At 49.1% G+C, this 19840-nt stretch overlaps 1 protein-coding gene across 1 annotated transcript in view; it reads left to right on the top strand.

Annotated features, from left to right (window-relative positions):
- The first annotated feature begins 1355 nt into the window (after window positions 1-1355).
- Window positions 1356-19840, top strand: part of FGF5 (fibroblast growth factor 5) — a 30262-nt gene continuing 11777 nt past the window's right edge. Inside the window, exons 1-2 of the mRNA XM_074993974.1 lie at window positions 1356-1620; window positions 18167-18270. Of these exons, the coding sequence (XP_074850075.1) occupies window positions 1356-1620; window positions 18167-18270 (369 nt within the window). The remainder of the gene's footprint in view (window positions 1621-18166; window positions 18271-19840) is intronic.

The following is a 19840-nucleotide window of genomic DNA, read 5'->3' as shown; positions in this document are numbered from 1 at the left end:
CCCAGCCCTGGCGCGTGAGCGTGCGCGCGCACACACACCCCCCTAGCCCTAACCTTGGCACGTGCACACCCGCACACACACACAGACACAGACACACACACCTTAGCCCTAACCCTGGCACATGCACACCCCCCAACCCTGGCACTCGCGCACACCCACACACACACCCTAGCCCTGGCACGCACACACACACACACACACACACACACACCCCTTAGCCCTAACCCTGGCACATGCACACCCCCCAACCCTGGCACTCGCGCACACCCACACACACACCCTAGCCCTGGCACGCACACACACACACACACACACACACACACACCCCTTAGCCCTAACCCTGGCAAGGGCGCGCACGCACACACACACATTAGCCCTGAACCTGGCACGCGCGCACACACAGACACCTTAGCCCTGGCCCTGGCACGCACACACACACCTTAGCCCTAACCCTGGCACGCGTGCACCCCCCCAGCCCTAACCCTGGCACGCGCGCGCACACACGCACACACACCGAGCCCCAACCCTGGCACACGCGAACACTCACACCCCCCTAATCCCAGCCCTGGCACACGCACCCCAGTCTCAACCCTGGCACACGCACACACACACACACCCCTAGCCCCAGCCCTGGCACACACGCGCGCGCGCGCGCGCACACCCCTAGCCCCAGCCCTGGCACACGCGCACGCACACACCTAACCCCATCCCTGGCACGTACACACACACCCCCATCCCCATCCCTGGCACACACGCACACACACACCTAGCCCCAGCCCTGGCACACGCGCGCGCGCGCGCACACACACACACACGGAATCATATGGGCCTGCTGCTTAAAATCCGAGCCGGCCTCTTTAAGGGGGCGGAGGACCAAGGGGGCTGGGGGTGACTCTCCCCCTCCACGCCCCATGGACGCGACCCATTTCCGCCGCCGCCTCCCCGGGGAGCGCAGGTCGCCGTCCCCCGATGAATTATTTGCAGCCTTTGCCCTTGGATGGGAATTAGCCCGCTGGGGCGCAAAGAGCCGCTGGCGCAGCCGCGCCCCGCCCGTGCCCCCCATGGGTGCTGCTTCCCCGGCGCCCGGGGGGGGACCCGCGGGGCTCCCCCAGCCCAGCAGCCGGCGGCGCGGCGGCCGGAGCAGAGAGCCGCCGTCAGGCTCCGGGCGCGTACGGAGCAGTGAGCTCACCCGGGTTATAAATATCCCCGCGCCAGCGCTTCCCCCCGGAGCGCCCGCGCGCGCTGCAGCCAGGGGGCCGCTGCCTCCCCAGCGCCGCTAGCCGCGCCCCAGCGCGCCCGCGGAGCAGCCGCCGCCTGGCTCGCAAGATGCGCTGGGAGCCCCGCCGGCTGGAAGAATGAGCCTGGCCTGCCTCTGCCTCCTCTTCCTCTGCCACCTGATCCCCGGAGCTGCGCCCGCCGGCGCCCCCCCCTCGGCCCCAGCGCCCTCCTCCTCCTCCTCCTCCGGGGCCGCCGAAGGGAGCGGGCCGGAGAGCGGCAGCGCCCGCTGGGGTCCCTCGGGGCGCAGGACCGGCAGCCTGTATTGCCGGGTGGGCATCGGCTTCCATCTGCAGCTGCACCCGGATGGCAAAGTCAACGGCTCGCACGAAGCCAGTCTCTTAAGTAAGTCGCGTCCTCCGCCGCGAGACGCCCGCGGGGCGCCCAGGGGAGCAGGCAGCGCCCGGGGAGCGAGCGACCCCCCCCTGCGCCGGGCTACCGGGGCGCGCAGCCCGCGGCCGGGAACGAGTTCAAGCCGGGGCGCGTGGGAAAGCGGCCAGCTTGTCTCCTTCCCCCAGCGGGTGTTTTTCTTCTCCGTCCCGGTTTGCTCCCCCCCGCCCCCGCCCCCGCCCCCGCCCCCGTTTACGCTCCGGGCTGGAGGCGCAGCGGAGCGCGGCGAATCTGGGTCAGATCAATGGCAGGGCGCAGAAGTTGTAAACACGCCGCTCGCTCGCGCGGGAGGCCAGCGCCAGCGAGGAGGCTGATTTAAACCAGGTGCCGCCTCGGGAGCCGGAGAACCCCGGCGGGGCGGGGCGGGGCGGGCAGCTGAGCGCCACGCGGGGTCGGACGGACGGACGGACGGACGGACGGGGCTGGGGAGGGCGCGCCGGGGGCGCTTGCAGGCGGCGCGGCTGGGGCGGTCAGTAGGATTGCAAACGCCGCTGGAGTTCACCCCCGGGAGGCTCAGGCGCGCGGCCTGGGAGCCCAGGCGCAGAGCGGGGCTGGCGGCCGGCCCGGAGGGACCGTGCGGGGGGTTCCCCCTTTCGCTCTCGCCCCAGCGGCCCGAGCTGAGCTTTGCCACCGCAGTGTGGCCGCTGGCGCCTGGCCGGAATGGGGGTTGTGCCTCCGGCCGGCCGGGCTCCCGGGGGCTCTGCGCCCGCAGCCTGGATGACAGGGGGCGGGCGGGCGGCTCGGCTGGGCTGGAGGGGCGCAGCCCGGGGATGTAAGTCCGGAGGAAGGTCGGGGGTTGCCCAGCAATGTGCTCCGGCCCCGGGTGTCCAGGAGCCCCGCAGGGGGGCGGCTGCAGGCCCGCGCTGGGTGAGATTTGGCTGCGGGCTGGGGATGGGCTCTCCGGGGCGCTCTGGACCCAAGGGGGCGCGCAGGGGGGCGAGGCCGAGGCGGCGCGCAGGAAGCGGGCAGAGGGTAGCCGGGCCTCCGGGGAGCTTTGCCAGCCCCCGGCTCCGAGGTGCGGCGAACCGGCGATCGCTGGGCTGGGCTGGGCTGGGCGCCGTGGCCAGCTCGGGCGGGCGCAGCTGACCCGGTTCCGCTCGCCCGGCCCCGGACAGGTGCAGCCCCTGCAAGCGGCCGAGTCCTTCCGTCCCCGCGGAGAGCCCCCCAGCCCGCCCTCCTTCGTCCCCCTGGCGCCAGCGGCCCCAGGCAGGGACCCCGCTCCGTGCTGGCACCTCCCCGCCCAGCACTCCCAGCAGGAGCCGGCCCAGAGGCGCGGGCAGAACAAGTTGAAGCAGAGGCGGGAGAAGGGGCGTTGGTCTAAGCCGAGCCCGGGAGACCAGCCGGAGGCTCGCCCGGCCCTAGCCAGCCCGCGGGAGCCGAGACGGGGCGTGTGCGGAGGGGCCGAATGTGACCCAGCAGGGAAAGGACCCGGCATTCCCAGGCCGGGGTTTCAAACCTGCTCAGGGTCGGCCTAACTGCCCCCGGTGAAACCACCGGGAACTTCCCTTGGCTTTAGCGAGAACCTGGCGCAGCGCCTTTGAAAACGCCGCCCTGGGAGTTCACTTTTTTCCCGGTAGTGCCGCGTTTTCCCCCCTGGTCCGTGTGTGACTCAGCCTTGTGTTCAGATTTGTCACACGCTGGGGCACCAGCACTGGGCCTGAGACTTTCCTGAAGCCTAATACAGTTTGTTGTCAGCATTTCAGTCATTTATTGGCTGTTACTCTACATTTTTCAGTCTTCTGATTTCATTTTATGTCTCTCTCCAACTGCCTGCCTGTTCTGGATTAGTTTTCCTCCAGCTGTAAAAGTTTACCTTTTCCCACGATGAATCGTTGTCTCTTAGTGTCTCCTCTGCCTTTGATGTTCACAGTTTCACTAAGTTCATCTGTTACCGTCACAAACCCATTTATTCTCTTCTCCATATCATTAATGAAAAATTAGAAATACAGGGTTTAATAATACCTAGCACATGGATGGATAATGCTCTGAAAATGTAAAGAGTTATAGGGTCTTCAAAATATCATTTTTATGTGGTTAGGTAAAATATTACCTTCTTACCCAAAATATCTGCTCTCTTTGGCTACATCTACACTAGAGAGTTTTGTAGACAAAACTAGGGTTTTGTAGACAAAACTCACAGAGCATCTACCCACAAAATGAATTTGGTCAACAGAAACTGTTGACAAAAAAGCTGTGCAGACATTCCAGGGGGGGCTTTTTGTAAACAGAATGAAATAAAAGATCAATTTGCTTTTATGTGTAGACCTGATCTGTCAACAGAAGTTTTGTCAGAACATCTCTTCCAACAGGAACTTCTGTAGACAGAATTTTCTAGTGTTGACATTGCCTTTCTGTATTCAGGGTGAGAACTAATTACTATTCTACAAAAAAAGTGTGTAGGCCTTGTTAGCTTGGGACAGTCAATGCAGCTAAAACTAGTGTCAGTTGTGTTCTATTTCTAAAAGTGCATCAGCAAGAGAAATGTGCTCTGGATTCCAAACATGTACATTTATGTAATCCCATTGAAAGCAGTGTTGTTACATGGGTCACCAGAGGCAGAACTGCAAGACAACCAGGTGGCACAGTTATTACTGCTGGCAGAATTTTGCCACAAGAACTTCTGTAACAAAAGATTGGGCACTAGAAATAAATAAACCAGCTCGATTTTGGGTTCCCAGGCTTGCAGTAAGATAAAACATCATTTTAATTGTGAACTGTACAGATTAGATATGGAAATAGGTTCAAGACAACAAAATAGAACCTCCCCTCTTGTTATCTTTATAGTCACTTTTCAGAATAAAACTGCATTTCATCTAATTAATTCTTAGAACATCCTTGTGGTGAAGGAAATATTATTAGCCTCATTTAAATATGATAACATTAAGGCAGAAGGTTTAATAAATGAATGGTTGCAACTCCAGTTGATGCCAATGGCAACTGTGTGTGTTAAGGGCCTTTAAAAATCAAGCCACAGGCATGTGATTTTCAGAAGCAGTTGCATGGGCAAAGCTCTGCTCCCCCTGAAGCAGCTGAAAACTAAACCTTTTTGAACATCACACCCCAAATGACTTGCCCACACTTACACTGCAAGTCAATGGCTACCAAGTTGCACACCTGGCCAGGAAAGCCAAACATATTAGATTCTGTCCCTTTAATCTTTTTCAGGCACTGTTGTGTGGCTCTGCCTGAGAGATAGCGAGAGGTTACTGTGTCTGTTTAATTCAGAGTTCTCAGCTAATGCATCTCTTGAGCAGAGATGATGCTTGAAGCTCTGAAGGAGGTATAGGAGGAAACCTGAACCCAGTGATTCTTCCAGTAGTACGTGTGGCAGGTTTGGATCCCTTTGGTGCTGAGACCCCACTGAGCCTCTTTTCCTGGCTAGCTTGGGCCCCCAGGGCCCTGTCTTTTTGAGTCAGACAAACTAGCCTGCTGCAACACAGCCACAAGATCTGAACCATGCCTGCAGACCGTGACTGAAAACTACACAGCAAGATACATGTCTTCAAGGCTCAGATAACCAGCCCTTCTAGAAGCCAAAGCCCCAGATAAATCTGTTTTATGCTGTGTAGTGAGGCAAGCAAAACATGACCCATGGGCCGGATCTGGCAGGCCCAACATTCGGATCTGGCCTGGCATGATCCTCTGGGCTGAAATGTCCTGCAGCCCAGCTCCCTGTCTGCTGCAGACCCACACGCTGCTCAAAGTGGCCAGCTGCTGGGGCCAGTGTGTGTGGATCTGTGCAGGGCTAGGGCTCTGGGCACTGTTTCCTCTCCCAGCCCAAATCCTCGCAGCTCCCATTGGCTGGAAACTGGCCAATGGCAGCCATCTGGGCATTGCTTGAAAGTGTGTGCAGCTTGCTGAGACCCACTGCCTCCTTCTCCTTAAGGGGCCTGATGGGCAGTGACACACACGCTACCCCCAGAAGCTGGCCACTTTGAGCAGCATGTTTGTGGGGGAGGGGGCGTGTGGCAGCCAGGGTGTCTGCCCAAGTTTCCCGCAGGGAGTCACCTAAGCTAGGCTTACAGGGAAAACAAGTCCATTCACAGATCATTGTCCGGGGTATTGGGTTATCAAGGTCCTGGAGTATCACTGATGGCCCCCACTTAGCATGACTGCATTAGTAACACAGGTTTATACTCCATATTTCTAACTTCAAATGCAGGAATGATGCAGGCAGACAAATGGGATACTCATATCCAGTAGATTACAACCTTTCTGGTGAAGCAGCTCATACAACGCCCATTCCACTCATGTCGTATTCATAAGCGTATTTCAGTGAAGAACCTGGAATGCCCCATCACAGAAGGGAAGAGAGCACTTAGCCAGCAAATTGCCCCCAGCTGACGAGCCTTAGGAAGCAGGTTCCCACAGGAGCAAGTGATTCCAGAGTTGTCCATTACTGGGTGGTTTTCAGCTTCAGGGGAAATGTGGCATTGGCCAAAGCCAGAGCTGGGCCATCATATTAGTTAAACCAGTGGTTTGAGCTCACTCCTCTGTTCCTAGGCACTGGTTGGGCAGGGCCAGGAGAGTTAAGGGGAAGTGCACCTTGTAACACTTCCCCACTGCCCACCCCACACGCAAGCAAAAGGAGATGAATACAGGCAAGCATGGCATTTACTTCTCAAGCCTCTCCTTGTGAGTGAGGCCCAAGAGCAGCTGCAGTAAAAGATGTTCCTGCAGAGAGGCTCCAACAGAGCTGGGTGGCCCAAAAGTGGTGGGGCCAGGCCTGGATTCTCCAAAATATTTAGGCTCCTAACTTCCATTGGTATCACTAGAAATTAGGAGCCTTAATACCATTGAGGATCTGAGCCCTAGAGCCAAAAACGGAGGCAGGGGGTTCTCCATGTCTTTGCAGATGGTCTTTGCAGCTTGGGAGGCGGAACCACGGAATGCCCTCTGCACCTTGCCCAGAGTTTATCGTCCCTCTTAACTGTCTTCTGTCAATTTTTATCATGGGAAATGGTGATCTGGTCCTGTCTCTGGTGCATTTCAATATGGCTACAAATCTGCACCCCTTGTCACCTCTGAGCTGAGCACTTGCTTCCATTCATTCAGTGACACGCTATCTCTGATCCACAGCACAGCGCCCACATACAATCAAAACAACAGGCTGAAGGCAGCATATGTCCTCTTGTCTGGCTCAAAAACTGTCTGTTTCGAAGAGCAGCGTGTAGCTGCCCTCTCCTGCTAGGCCACTGATGCCTATTTGGGTCACACCAGCCATAAAAGCTAAGAACAGGCAGAGCTGAGAGGATGCACGTTCCCAGGTGAATTGACAGTTCTGTCGTCTTCCCTTCTAATGTTGAAGGTTTGCTGCAGCCAGGAGAGCTACAGTGTTACTGTGAAGTCTGGTTGGAGGAGAATATACGTGGCCCTCTTCTAGCCAGAAATATGCTGTGTCTCTTCTTTTGAAATCTCTGAGACAATGTTCTAGTCAGAAACAACCACAACCACCGCTGGCTTGGGATTCCAGAGACCTGCATTCAGTTCTTGCCATTACAACAGATTTCTTGCGTAAACTTGGGCAAGTTGCTTCATCTACCACCTGCCCAGTTTCCCTTCTGAAAAACGGGCATAATATTTCCTCTCCTCAGAGGGGTGCTGTGAAGGTAAAACCCATTGATGATCTGAGGTGTTACAGCATTGAGGCTACCAAAGTAGCTAGACAGATACATCATATAGCTGAAGCTGGAACTGGGCCCCGGCTATGTAAGATACCTACCTTTCTTGCTTATATAGATTGTGATTCTTTGCCTGAAAAGGGGGAAGGATGGAGCAGGAGTTGTCTGCATGAGCTTTTGATTAGGGTTGCCAGCTTTCTCCTTGCACAAAACATAACATCCTTTCCTACCCCTCCTCTGAGGCCTTGCCCCTCCCTTCTCTGAGGCCCTGATCCCCGCCTACTCCATCCCCTACCCTCTGTCACTCCTTCTCCCCACCCTCAGACACTCATTTTCACTGGGCTGGCCTAGGGGCTTGGGGTGTGGGAGAGTGTGAGGGCTCTGGCTGGTGGTGGTGGGGCTCCAGGGTGGGTCCAGAAATGAGTTCATGGTGCAGGAGGTGGCTCCAGGCTAGGAAGTGGAGCAAAGGGGTTTGAAGAACGAGGCTGAAACAGGGGCTTAGATTGCAGAGTGGGTGTGTGATGGCTTTGGTTGGGGGTGCAGATTCTGGGGGTGAGGGGATGTAGGAGGGTGCTGTGGTCTGGAACAAGGTTCAGGGCTGGGACATGGGCTTGGTGTTTGGGCAAACTGGAAGGCTCTGACTGTGGGTGCAGGCTCTGGGAACGAGGGGGTTGTGGTGCAGGCGGGTTCTGTGGGCTGGGAGTGATGAGTACAGTACAGAGAGTAGGAGGGGAACCAGGACTGAGGTAGAGGGTTGGGAACGGGGGCTGGGGAGGCTTAGAGGCGCAGGCTCCAGGTAGCACTTACCTCAGGTAGCTCCCGGAAACAGCATCATGCCCCCACTCTGGCCCTTACATGGAAGCACAGCCAGGTGGCTCTGCTGCATCCTGCCCTGTCTTCAGGTGCCACCCTTGCAACTCCCATTGGCTGTGGTTCCCAGCCAATGCGAGCTGCAGAGCCAGAATGTGGGGTGGAGCCTCCTGGTTGCCCCTACACACAGGAGCTGGGGCAGAGGGGACACGCTGTTGCTTCTGGGAGCTGTGTGGAAGTCAAAAGTCAGACACCTGGCAACCTATGTTTTAATACAGAACTACTATGTCCTTAAATCATAATACCCTCGATGACGTGGGTTCAATCAAACCTCGAAGGCCCAGTCCTCCGTTTTTTGAGCACCAGAACTCTCACTGAACTTCGAAAGAGACGTAGATGCTCCAGGACTTCAGGGTAGACTGAGGACATTCACAATATTCCAAAATAGCTTTATTAAAGCCATTTTATATGGTTCACTTTTCAACAGCCTATTGTAACCAGAATATGTCCATCAGCAAAATTCACTCTTAACCAGGCAGGCTTTGTGTCAAGCCTCGCACGTTCCTCACCAATATTTAGATGCAATGTTACACGCAGTTCCACAGTATTCCACTGATATGCAGTTTATATATTTTCTTCTGGCACAAATGACAGTGGAATCAACAGTGCCGCAGATCGATGCATTCAGTGGCTCTTGTCACAGTGAAATTGTTGATTAGACCACTCAGAGAATAATGATCTTATAATATAACACGTCTAGTCAAGCATGGCTGTATTTTTTTGGTAACTTACTTGATTTAGTGGAATCGCTCCTGATTTAAACCACTGTAAGTGAGATCGGAATAAGGCCCTCTACGCAATGGGACAAAAATTGGTTCAATGACTTGACATAAGGACAGCAAGACTTGGCCCAGCTGATGTGACATTGAGAGGTGGGAGTTGAACAGAGGTCTTTGTGTGCCTTAAAAGTGAGGGATCCGAATAATTTTGAGATCAACTGATCTAGCTAAATTAATATACAGTAAAGATCAAATTCATCCCTTTATTCATCAAAGGTACTGAGACCACTGGCAAGGGAGAGAGAAGTCTCTCCTCTACAAATGAGAGACAGATAGATGGCTTTTAGCTCATGTTGTTGAGCACATAGCTTTAGCCCTGGAAGCTGCAGGTTCATTTCCTGCTGGTGCTGGGGTTATCAGCCTTACAACTCAAAAACAGAAGTTCCATTAGGCATTAAAGTCAAGGATCCAGGTCAAGTAAAAGTTTAATTTTCGTAATATTGCATGAAAAACTCACGGGAATAAAAGTTTTTCTGATGGCTGTTTTTAATAGTATTTTTTTCTTAAATATTTGGCATAAAAATGTCTAGTAACATCAATAACTATTTTGTTTGGGTCTGAATTTTGAAAAGGAAAAGGAAATTGGGAAAAAATACATTTTTTTTTTACAAGCACAGTATTTTTTTATGTTCATGTATGAAAAAACCTGTGTGTGGCTAGCTGAAAAATAACAGCCTCATAACAGCCTACATCAGTCAAAATAATATTGCCCCTCCCCAGACCCAAATGAGGTGTACAGATGTAGAACAGGAAAAAAAGAAATATTGTCGTTAGAATGAAAATAAAAGGGCCTGATTTTCCTCCTTCTTCCACTGCTTTTACGTAGTTGCATAACCATCGACATTATATTTCTTATAAACACTTGTGGTAACAAGTGCAGAGTTAGGTATGAATAGTAGAATGCCCATTTGCACTTTGGTTTTTTAATATATAGATAGCTCAATGCACTTGCAGGGATAAGTGGGCTGTGATTCCACACTTGTGGAAAGTCTGCCAGAAGAGGAGACTGGGACGACCACAGAAATGCATGGTGACTAAAACCTCCACTCTGCAGAGGACCCAGAGCTGTTTGTCCCAGCCAAGTAGTGGATGGTGCTGGCCAGTGAGGAAAAATGGGTGGGATGCTCAGAACTAATCCAGTCCCTTTGCAGGGCAGCTGGGTGGATTTCTTTGGAGACAGGGCTCTACATCAAAACTACTTCCCCCAGCTAGATTCCACCAACTTGCTCTGGAGGTCACTGCTCCACCACTTCAAAATGCACCTGGCACAGAAGGAATGAAACTGCAATCTCCTGAGCCTGGCAGGAGCAAAACAAGTCTGTTTAATTTAGAATAACAAAAATCAGCAATGCACAAAACTTGTTGTGTGCTTATAATTATTTTAGAGCAATCTCTTTTTGATCTGGAGCAGAACAAGCAAATCAAGAGCACCAATAACTGCCCCCCTGACCGCTGCCAAAAAACACAAAACAAAACACAACCCTCACTGAGGTCAGTTTATCCACTTCTGGCATTTTATAACAATGATCTTCTATTTGCAGAGTGTTTAGTCAGGGTACGGAGGCCTAGAAAGCCACAAAGCCCCAGAAGGGCACCCTGACCTCTCTTTGTTTGGTCTGTGACATTGCATCATCACAACACAATGTCATCACATCTTCAGAGAAAGCAGCAAAGCAAACGTTGCGATGCAGTGTCAAGTGCACACATCATGGATTCTTTGTGGTTCTCTGCGATGCCATTCCCTAGAATATCTTCTATAGTTCCCCACTCTCCAGAGGCTCGAAGGGACAATGAATGATCCCTTTCATTACTGAGCCTGCATTACACTGTCTCAGTGCGTGTCAAGCAGCACGGGTAGCGCTCTGTGGTAAGTACTCTGCTAATTCTGGTTAAGGTCTTTCTTGCAACTTTGAGCTCCAGGGGACTTACTGTACTCCCATTTAATTCTGCCTTTGACTTCAGTGAGAGCAAGGGCTCTCCATGAGATGAACGCAATGCTCTGAATGACCCCATGGTGCTCTAGAGCTTCTGTTTGAGGATTGCTGGTTTAGATCTTTAAGGCCATCCTCCCTACTCCTGTTTTGCAAATGTGTGTCTAAATTATTCTGTCTCAGTGAAAGGAGGATGTGGGGGCAGGGCAGCTTTAGGTTTGGGGTCTGTACTTTGCAGATGAGTCATAATCAAAACTCCAAGGAATCCTGTGGCATCTTAAAGATGAGCACATTTATTAAGGCGTAAGCTTTCGTGGGCTGGAGCCCACTTCATCAAATGCATGAAATGGAACTTCAGTTTTTCAGGGATATATACACATGCAAAGATGGGAGTGTTACATTGCTGTGCGGAGGACCAGCACTCACAAGGCCAATTCAAGCAGGGTGGATGTGACCGTGTCCCAACAGTTGATGAGAAGGTGAGAATACCAAAAGGGGGGAAGTTGCCTTTCGTCCGAACTAGCCACTCCGGGTCTCTAGTCAGACGTGATCAAGGGATCATGTCAAGTTTGCATATGAATGCTAAGCTGTGCAGTTTCACACTTTAGTCTTTTTGAAGTTTTTTTGCTCAAGTATGGCAACTTTCAATCCTGTTATGAAGTGTCCACCAGGGAGGTTGAGGTGCTTTCCTACTGGTTTCTGAATGTTACCATCCTTGAAGTCTGATTTGCATCCATTTATTCTTTTGCCTAGAGACAGTCTAGTTTGGCCAAGGCCCATGGCAGAAGGGCATTTTGCTGACATTGTAGTTTCCACTTCATGCATCTGGTGAAGTATGCACCAGCTCACGAAAGCTTATGCCCAAATAAATTTTAGTTTTTAAGGTGCCACGGGATTTCTTATTGTTGCCAAAACAGAGTAGCCTGGCTACCCCTCTAAAACTTATCTAAACGCTGGATCTGAACACCGCAAATATTGTGGTATTCAATATTCGGATCCCAATTGTGGATCCCTAGTGCCTAATTTGTGTATTTATATAGGGAGCTGGAAGTGTCATATTATTGTCATGGTTGTTTTGATCGCTGCAATACAGAATTTACAATGAAAGAGTTAAAACTTTGATCACTTTGCCTATACCAGGTAAAAACATCACACGGGGATTTCTCTACTGAAATTGCAGAGATCTTGTACAGGAAAATCCCTCTCTGGTGTGGAAAGCTCAGTGCCTGTTCCCCCTCCTAGCCCATTCAAACCAGTGAGACATACGAGGATACTGCAGGAAGAGTGCCTGAGGTGGATCACAGATCAGGAGTCATTCATTTTCTTTACATGACATCCTATGCTGCTTTTCCATGTTCGTATCATTGCTCTCTGGCAGGGTGCGGGATGGGCAGCAATCCCATAATTCCTTAGCAGAGGACTGTACACTTGGGTGACATATGCACATGTATGTCACCAGCATTAAGCAGTGCACTCCGGGATGCCCTACCACAGGTAGGAGGAAAGAGAACAAGTTATACAAGCACAGTTAGGGGAGGCTTGTTCCAAATGAGCAAGCAGTAGGGCAGCATGGTTACGGGATGCCAGACGTGCCAGGCTAGGATGGACGCATAGTTGCCATGGCTACTAGCCACGTGGACATCAATCTCAGTTCAAGACAGTTATTGGCTACGTCTACACGTGAAGCCAACATCGAAATAGCTTATTTCGATGTAGCAACGGCTATTTCGATGAATAACGTCTACACGTCCTCCAGGGCTGGCAACGTCGATGTTCAACTTCGACGTTGCGCGGCACCACATCGAAATAGGCGCTGCGAGGGAACGTCTACACGCCAAAGTAGCACACATCGAAATAAGGGTGCCAGGCACAGCTGCAGACAGGGTCACAGGGCGGACTCAACAGCAAGCCGCTCCCTTAAAGGGCCCCTCCCAGACACAGTTGCACTAAACAACACAAGATACACAGAGCTGACAACTGGTTGCAGACCCTGTGCCTGCAGCATGGATCCCCAGCTGCCGCAGAAGCAGCCAGAAGCCCTGGGCTAAGGGCTGCTGCCCACGGTGACCATAGAGCCCCGCAGGGGCTGGAGAGAGAGCATCTCTCAACCCCCCAGCTGATGGCCGCCATGGAGGACCCAGCAATTTCGACGTTGCGGGACGCGGATCGTCTACATGGTCCCTACTTCGACGTTCAACGTCGAAGTAGGGCACTATTCCGATCCCCTCATGAGGTTAGCGACTTCGACATCTCGCTGCCTAACGTCGAAGTTAACTTCGAAATAGTGCCCGACGCGTGTAGCCGCGATGGGCACTATTTCGAAGTTAGTGCCGCTACTTCGAAGTAGCGTGCACGTGTAGACACAGCTATTAAAGCCAAACTCAGGGTATGTCTATACTGCATCCAGGAATCGTGTTAGCAGCACATGTAGATATCCTGATCTGGATGGATCAAACTAGCTCAAGTGACAAGAGCAGTGAAGCAACGGCAGTATAGAAATTAGCTGCTTGTCATCAGGGTGCTTGATGGTGGGTGCCACTACAGCTCTGCTACTACTGTAACTTGAGCTAAGCATACTCTAGCTGGCTTGGTTATGATTCCATGTGCTACAGTCACCTCGTCTGTTAACAGTTCTAAGCCGTGTCTACACGTGCACGCTACTTTGAAGTAGCGGCACTAACTTCGAAATAGCGCCCGTCACGGCTACACGTGTTTGGCGCTATTTCGATGTTAACATCGACGTTAGGCGGCGAGACGTCGAAGCCGCTAACCCCATGAGGGGATGGGAATAGCGCCTTACTTCGAAGTTGAATGTCGAAGTAGGGCACGTGTAGACGATCTGCGTCCCGCACCATCGAAATAGCGGGGTCTGCCATGGCAGCCATCAGCTGAGGGGTTGAGAGACGCTCTCTCTCCAGCCCCTGCGGGGCTCTATGGTCACCGTGTACAGCAGCCCTTAGCCCAGGGCTTCTGGCTGCTGCTGCTGCAGCTGGTGATCCATGCTGCACGCACAGGGTCTGCAACCAGTTGTTGGCTCTGTGGACCTTGTGTTGTTTAGTGCAACTGTGTCTGGGAGGGGCCCTTTAAGGGAGCGGCTTGCTGTTGAGTCCGCCCTGTGACCCTGTCTGCAGCTGTGCCTGGCACCCTTATTTCGATGTGTGCTACTTTGGCGTGTAGACGTTCCCTCACAGCGCCTATTTCGATGTGGTGCTGCGCAATGTCGATGTTGAACGTCGACGTTGCCAGCCCTGGAGGACGTGTAGACGTTATTCATTGAAATAGCCTATTTCAATGTCGCTACATCGAAATAAGCTACTTCGATGTAGGCTTCACGTGTAGACGTAGCCCTAGTGTGTTATGCCCTAAGGGCTGAACCTACCACCCCAGGAAGCATAGGCGCTGGATCTAAGGGTGCAGGGGGCCTGCAGCACTCCCTGGCTTGTAGTGATTTTTACTATATATACAGGGATTATAGTGTGGTTCAATGGCACCTCTGCTATAAAAACTGGTCCAGCTCCCCTGCCAGGAAGTGGTTCTAATAGCTTGTGAACTATTGGGAGGTGAGGTCAGTACCAGGTGAAGTTGTTCGAACAGTGATGTCCTGAAGCTTTGCAAAGAATAAGCCTGAAACTTTGTGCTTGTCCACCTATCCAAAATTGCCCTGGAGACATCCAGCCCTAACCCTAACCGTAACCCATACCAATCTGTAAATCTCATTGGCTTCATGGGCTTAATGCTTTGCTGAATTGGGGCTCAAGTCGTGAGATTTCAGCAGAAAAAGAATTGATCCCTTGAAGGTCTCAGCATTCAACAGCCCAAAATTATGATATACACTGAGCCCTTACTCACAGAAGGAATTCAGATATCTTGGTGACAAACAGACTAATTCCACAGAAGTCAATAGGAAAGAGCGAAGAATAAATTTTGCCCCCTTAGGGCCAGATTCTGCTATCCTTTGTCAAACTAAATAGTTTCAGAGATAGTGGCGTTTGTCTGTCGCAGCAAAAACAACAAGGCAGGTAGAACATTAAAGACTAACAATTTTATTAGGGCATAAACTTTTGTGGGTTGCAACTCACTTCTTCAGATGCATGAAGAGAAAGAAAAAAAAGATAGTAGGGATGGGAGTGTTGCAACAGACCTAATCTAAGGGGGGATGGATGCAGATAAGAAGGTCAAAATACCGAAAGTGGAAAATTGCTAATGGTAATGAGCAAGCCATTCTCTGTCCCTATTTGGCTCTATTCTGATGGAGCCAAATTTGTACATGAATTCCAACTCACCAGTTTCATGTTGCAGCCTGGTTTTGACGTTTAATTGCTTGAAACTTTCAAGTTTATAACTGTATGTCCAGGGAGGTTAAAATGTTCTCCCACTGGTTTTTGTATGTTACCATTTTTGATGTCTAACTTGTGTCCATTTATTTTGTTGAGTAGAGACAGTCCAGTTTGTCCAATGTACGTGGCAGAGAGGCACTTCTGGCACGTGATGGCATATATCGTATTCGTAGAGGTGCAGGTGAATGAGTCTCTGAGGGTACAGCAGACGTGATCGGGTCCTATGATGGTGTCACTACAGCAGATATGTGGACAGAGAGGCAGGAATTGATTCCTGGGTTAGTGTTGTGGGGTGTGTGGTTGATACTGAGTATGTATTTCAGGTTGGGGGGGCTGTCTGTAAGTGAGGAGTGGTCTGCTTCCCAAGGTCTGTGAGAGTGAAGGATTGTCATCTGGGATAGGCTCTAGATCTTCGATGGTGTGTTGGAGAGGTTTTAGCTTGGAGGGCTTTGCTCTCAGTGGTGTTCTGTTGCTTTCACTGTTGGGCCAGTCCTTTAGTAGGTGGAGGTGCCCACCTGGCTCTGTCAACCTGTTTATTCACTTCTCCAGGTGAGTATTGTAATTTTAAGCACACTCAACAGAGATTCTGTAGACGTTTGTCTCTATTTGAGGGACGGGAGCAAATGCAGTTCTCTTAGGGCTTGGCTGTAGACAATGGGTTCTGTGAGGTATTCTGGATGAAAGCTGAATACGTGTGAGTAAGTATGTCAGTCAGTAAGTTTCCAGCATAGAAATGTGTTTATATGATCATCACTGATTTGCACTGTACAGGTTTAACCTCTCTAATCCAGCATTCTCTGGTCTGGCAACATCCATGGTTCAGCATGATTTTAGTTAGCTGGGTATCCATTTAAAATACATGTGGCCAAGGTTCCTATGGTCTCATTAAGTTTGTTTCCAGCCACCAGTCCTGGCTTTCATTGTTGTGTACTGGTGTTTAGCTCTAATTTACCCCTAAATGTTTTCCAAGAGCTCAGTAAGCCATGGAAGTATTGGTAATGCTGCGAGACAATATTGATTTCCTGTGGTTCAGCACATTCTCTCGTCAGGCACCGTTCAAGTCCTGAGGGTGCCAGACTAGGGATGTTCGATCTGTAGTGTCCAGGAAGTGGATGTCTTGTGTGGAGTCATCCAAGCTGAGAATGATGGTGAGGTGGAAATTGTTGAAATCTCAGTGGATTTTCCAGTCTGGCATCAATCCCACCTGGAACCAAAAAGGGGGAAAAATACAGTTACAGACTTGAAAGTTACCATGCTCAAGCAACAAAATTTCAAAACTAGGTTGCACGGTTAAACTGCTGTGCTTGAATTCATACGCAAATCTGACACCATTAGAATGGGGCTGAATGGAGACTGGAAATGGCTCGCTCATTACTATAAGTAATTTCCACTTTAAGTATTTTCACTTTCTTATCCACATCCACCCTGATTTAACCAGCCCTGCTATAACACTCCCACCTCTGTATATCTCTACTATCTGTTCCTTTTCCTTTCCCTTCGTGCATCTGATGAAATGAGTGGCAGGTCACGAAAGCTGAGACCTAATGAAATTGCTAGTCCTTAAGGTGCTACCAGATTCCTTGTTGTTTAAACTAAATACGGTATTATTCCATTAAAAGTCCCACAAAATTCGGTGGGAATACTGGCTAAGTAGAATTCTATTCAATCTCAGTAAGGGCATTAAAATCTGACCCAGAGGAATCTTAAGAAGATATGATGGAATTTATTCCTTTTGCATAAATATTATTTGCTGTAACTTTATTTCTCGTAAGGCATGATGTCATTTGGGATAAAATGCGGCAAAATTTAAAAAGCATTTGTTCCCCCTACTTCTTTTTCTCAGCCAAATTTTATCTGGCCACATTTTGCATATATTCAAATTAGAAACATATCCAAAGAGTGTTTCTTGAATGGACACACTAATGTATGTTATCCGATAAGCCCTGTCTGCATAAGATTTTGAACTAGTGAATGGTCTCAGGATCTGAAGTCGCTGCTTTTTATTTGAATCAGAATGTGTCATCCAAAATTCAGTTCAGCTCTGCTCTTGTATTTCTGGTGAAAATGCTTCCTGACAATAAAAGGGAGAGATTAAATGTGCATGAACTGGGGGGTAAATTTGAGTCTGAAATAAGAGGCATCGCTGAAAAACAGGGACAGTTGTAAAGTATTTGGCCAAGAGCAGTGTGTCTTCTAAGCCGAGCACCTGGGCAGCCACCCAAGAGTGATTCAAATGCCATCCAGCTGATTAGCAGAGCAGTCACAGCACCCACAGCTGGAAACATGTCTTTCCACAGGTGGTGCACATCCACACATGCTGTGGTACACATAACAACATTTATTCTGCACATGGATGAAAAAAAATTAGAGGCAAAATTAGACAAGGGATCACCCAACGGTATAAAAAGTATTGCTGCAATGGCTGTAGCACAATGTCAGTGAGCCATATGGTTGAAATTCTTGGCTTTTGCTGGTTTGTATTGTAGCATACACTGAACAGAACACAGTATATATGTGTGAGCACAAGGGGGTTGGTGTGTTCATTGCAAAAGAGGTCTATTAAGTTTAATAGAGAAATAAGATTATTGCATGGGCATTTATCCCTGGTATGCAAAGACTTATACATGTTACTTAACAATATATACTGTACTTGAATAGTCACATCAGTGTACTACTCATATGTTAAAAGTTATGTACATTCATAAGTTTTGGCAAAATTGGAGCACAACAGAAGATATTCTCTGAGTTTGTAAAGACCAGGTGTGAGCCTTCTGAAAGCTGTCTTAAGGTTTTAAAATAATCTTGAGACTATATACATAAATGCACATTTCCAATAAGCAAAACTGTAAGCAATCAAAAGTGAAATTGTTGCATAAATCACGGAAGATGAGAATCAGGCTTTTTCAAAAGGAAACAACAATTTGTTTGTATTGTGATTTATTTTGGGATTTCTGTCATCCTAGGTATTTTGGAAATATTTGCTGTGTCTCAGGGGATTGTAGGAATACGAGGAGTTTTCAGCAGCAAATTTTTAGCGATGTCAAAAAAAGGAAAACTCCATGCAAGTGTAAGTAAAAACTGAATTACCACTAAGTATTGTTTATTAAAGGCACTGTGGCAACTTCAAATGTACCCTGTAGTGAAAGCAGTTTTCCAGGGGCTCCATCCTGCAAGGTGCTCAAAACCTACATACTAGGCGGAGTGCCCTGAACCTCCACAGCTTCAGTAAGGAATGCCTTGTAGGATGGAGTGACAGGTAGGTAAAAACTAGACAGACAATTGGTGACAGGGAGATGGAAAAAAAACTAGAAGCTCTGTATGATATTTATTACATTTTTACCAAAGAAAGATATATCATTTTGCAATCAAATATCTGTCTTCAAAATAGTAGGCTCTTTGTTCAATAGTCTTCTCATTAGAGAAAAGAAATATATTTTTACACAAAGTTTTATCCCTATGTTTCCTCAAGAATGAGGAGACACAGAACTGGGGTCTGATCTGTGTTTATAGAAACAGTTGAAAATTAAGATGCCAATTTGGCACTTGGCCTTTGTTTTTGCTGAGGGCATATGAGACACTTCATGAGACACCTTAGTTGTAATAATGTGTAATATTACTTAGAGAGAGAGAAAAGAAAAACAAAAAGAAAAAAAAAAGATAAAATATGACGTTCCCCGGTTCAAGAAGATATCCCTATTCAGAAAAGCTAAGTCACTGAGGTGCCTGTATTTCCACCTTGAATATAGGGGTGACTTTAAACACATCTGTTAACTTATGCCTGAAGTCTTCATAATTTCAACAAAAGACCAGCTCTGACCCATAGTGGGAGCATTACTTCTATTTTTAAAAATCAGCGTAACATATGACTATTTGATTTAATTTTAAACAATACTTTCCCCTTTGTTTCTACATATGGGTTATCCATATTGGTTCCAACATTCTTTTTCAGATACCTATAAGTATTTTTGAAAATTAAGGATATTCTTTCCTTTTTACTTTCACTATTATTGAGGATAAGGGAATGTTTGTTAATGTACAAAGAAATCATAACAACATTTACTATACTGATGGGGAAAAAAAATCCTTCCTAAAATGTATATATCCTAAAGGGTAAATTCTGCAAAAGAAAACTTCTTTAATACATAGGTATCATATAAATAACCCATGATCTGGATTCGACCCACAAAGTACATCCAGCATCTACAGAATCTAAGCTTTTGTTTTAACAAAAAACAAGTTTCTAGCGCTCAAGGTTGGGGAGAAAATCTCCCAAGTGAGAAACAAGTACTCCAGAACCTACTGTGCAGCCTGAATCTGCAGACAAACTAAAACTTTTAGAGATCTGAAACACCAAGTATCCCATTAAAGACACTGGACATTGTTAATTCTGAAACCTAATGCCAACATACGTGTTTCAGTGGTTATTTTAGCAACTGGAATGGGGTTGGGAGTGTAACTTGCAAGTGAAGTGTGGGCCGTCAGTGGAAATGGAAATACAGAGGAAAGAAAGGAAGAGAAACACAAAGTCAGGGTTGAGGAAGCATACAAAGGAAGATGGAGACACTCAGGCTCTGTCTACACTAGACATAGAAGTTGACCACAGATACGCAATTTTAGCATTGCTAAATCGACGTTTC

Source organism: Carettochelys insculpta, chromosome 4, assembly GCF_033958435.1.
Source record: "Carettochelys insculpta isolate YL-2023 chromosome 4, ASM3395843v1, whole genome shotgun sequence".
NCBI classification, from domain to species: Eukaryota; Metazoa; Chordata; order Testudines; family Carettochelyidae; genus Carettochelys; species Carettochelys insculpta.
Note: the sequence above shows the minus strand (reverse complement) of the source record. Positions and strands in the feature narration are given on the sequence as shown.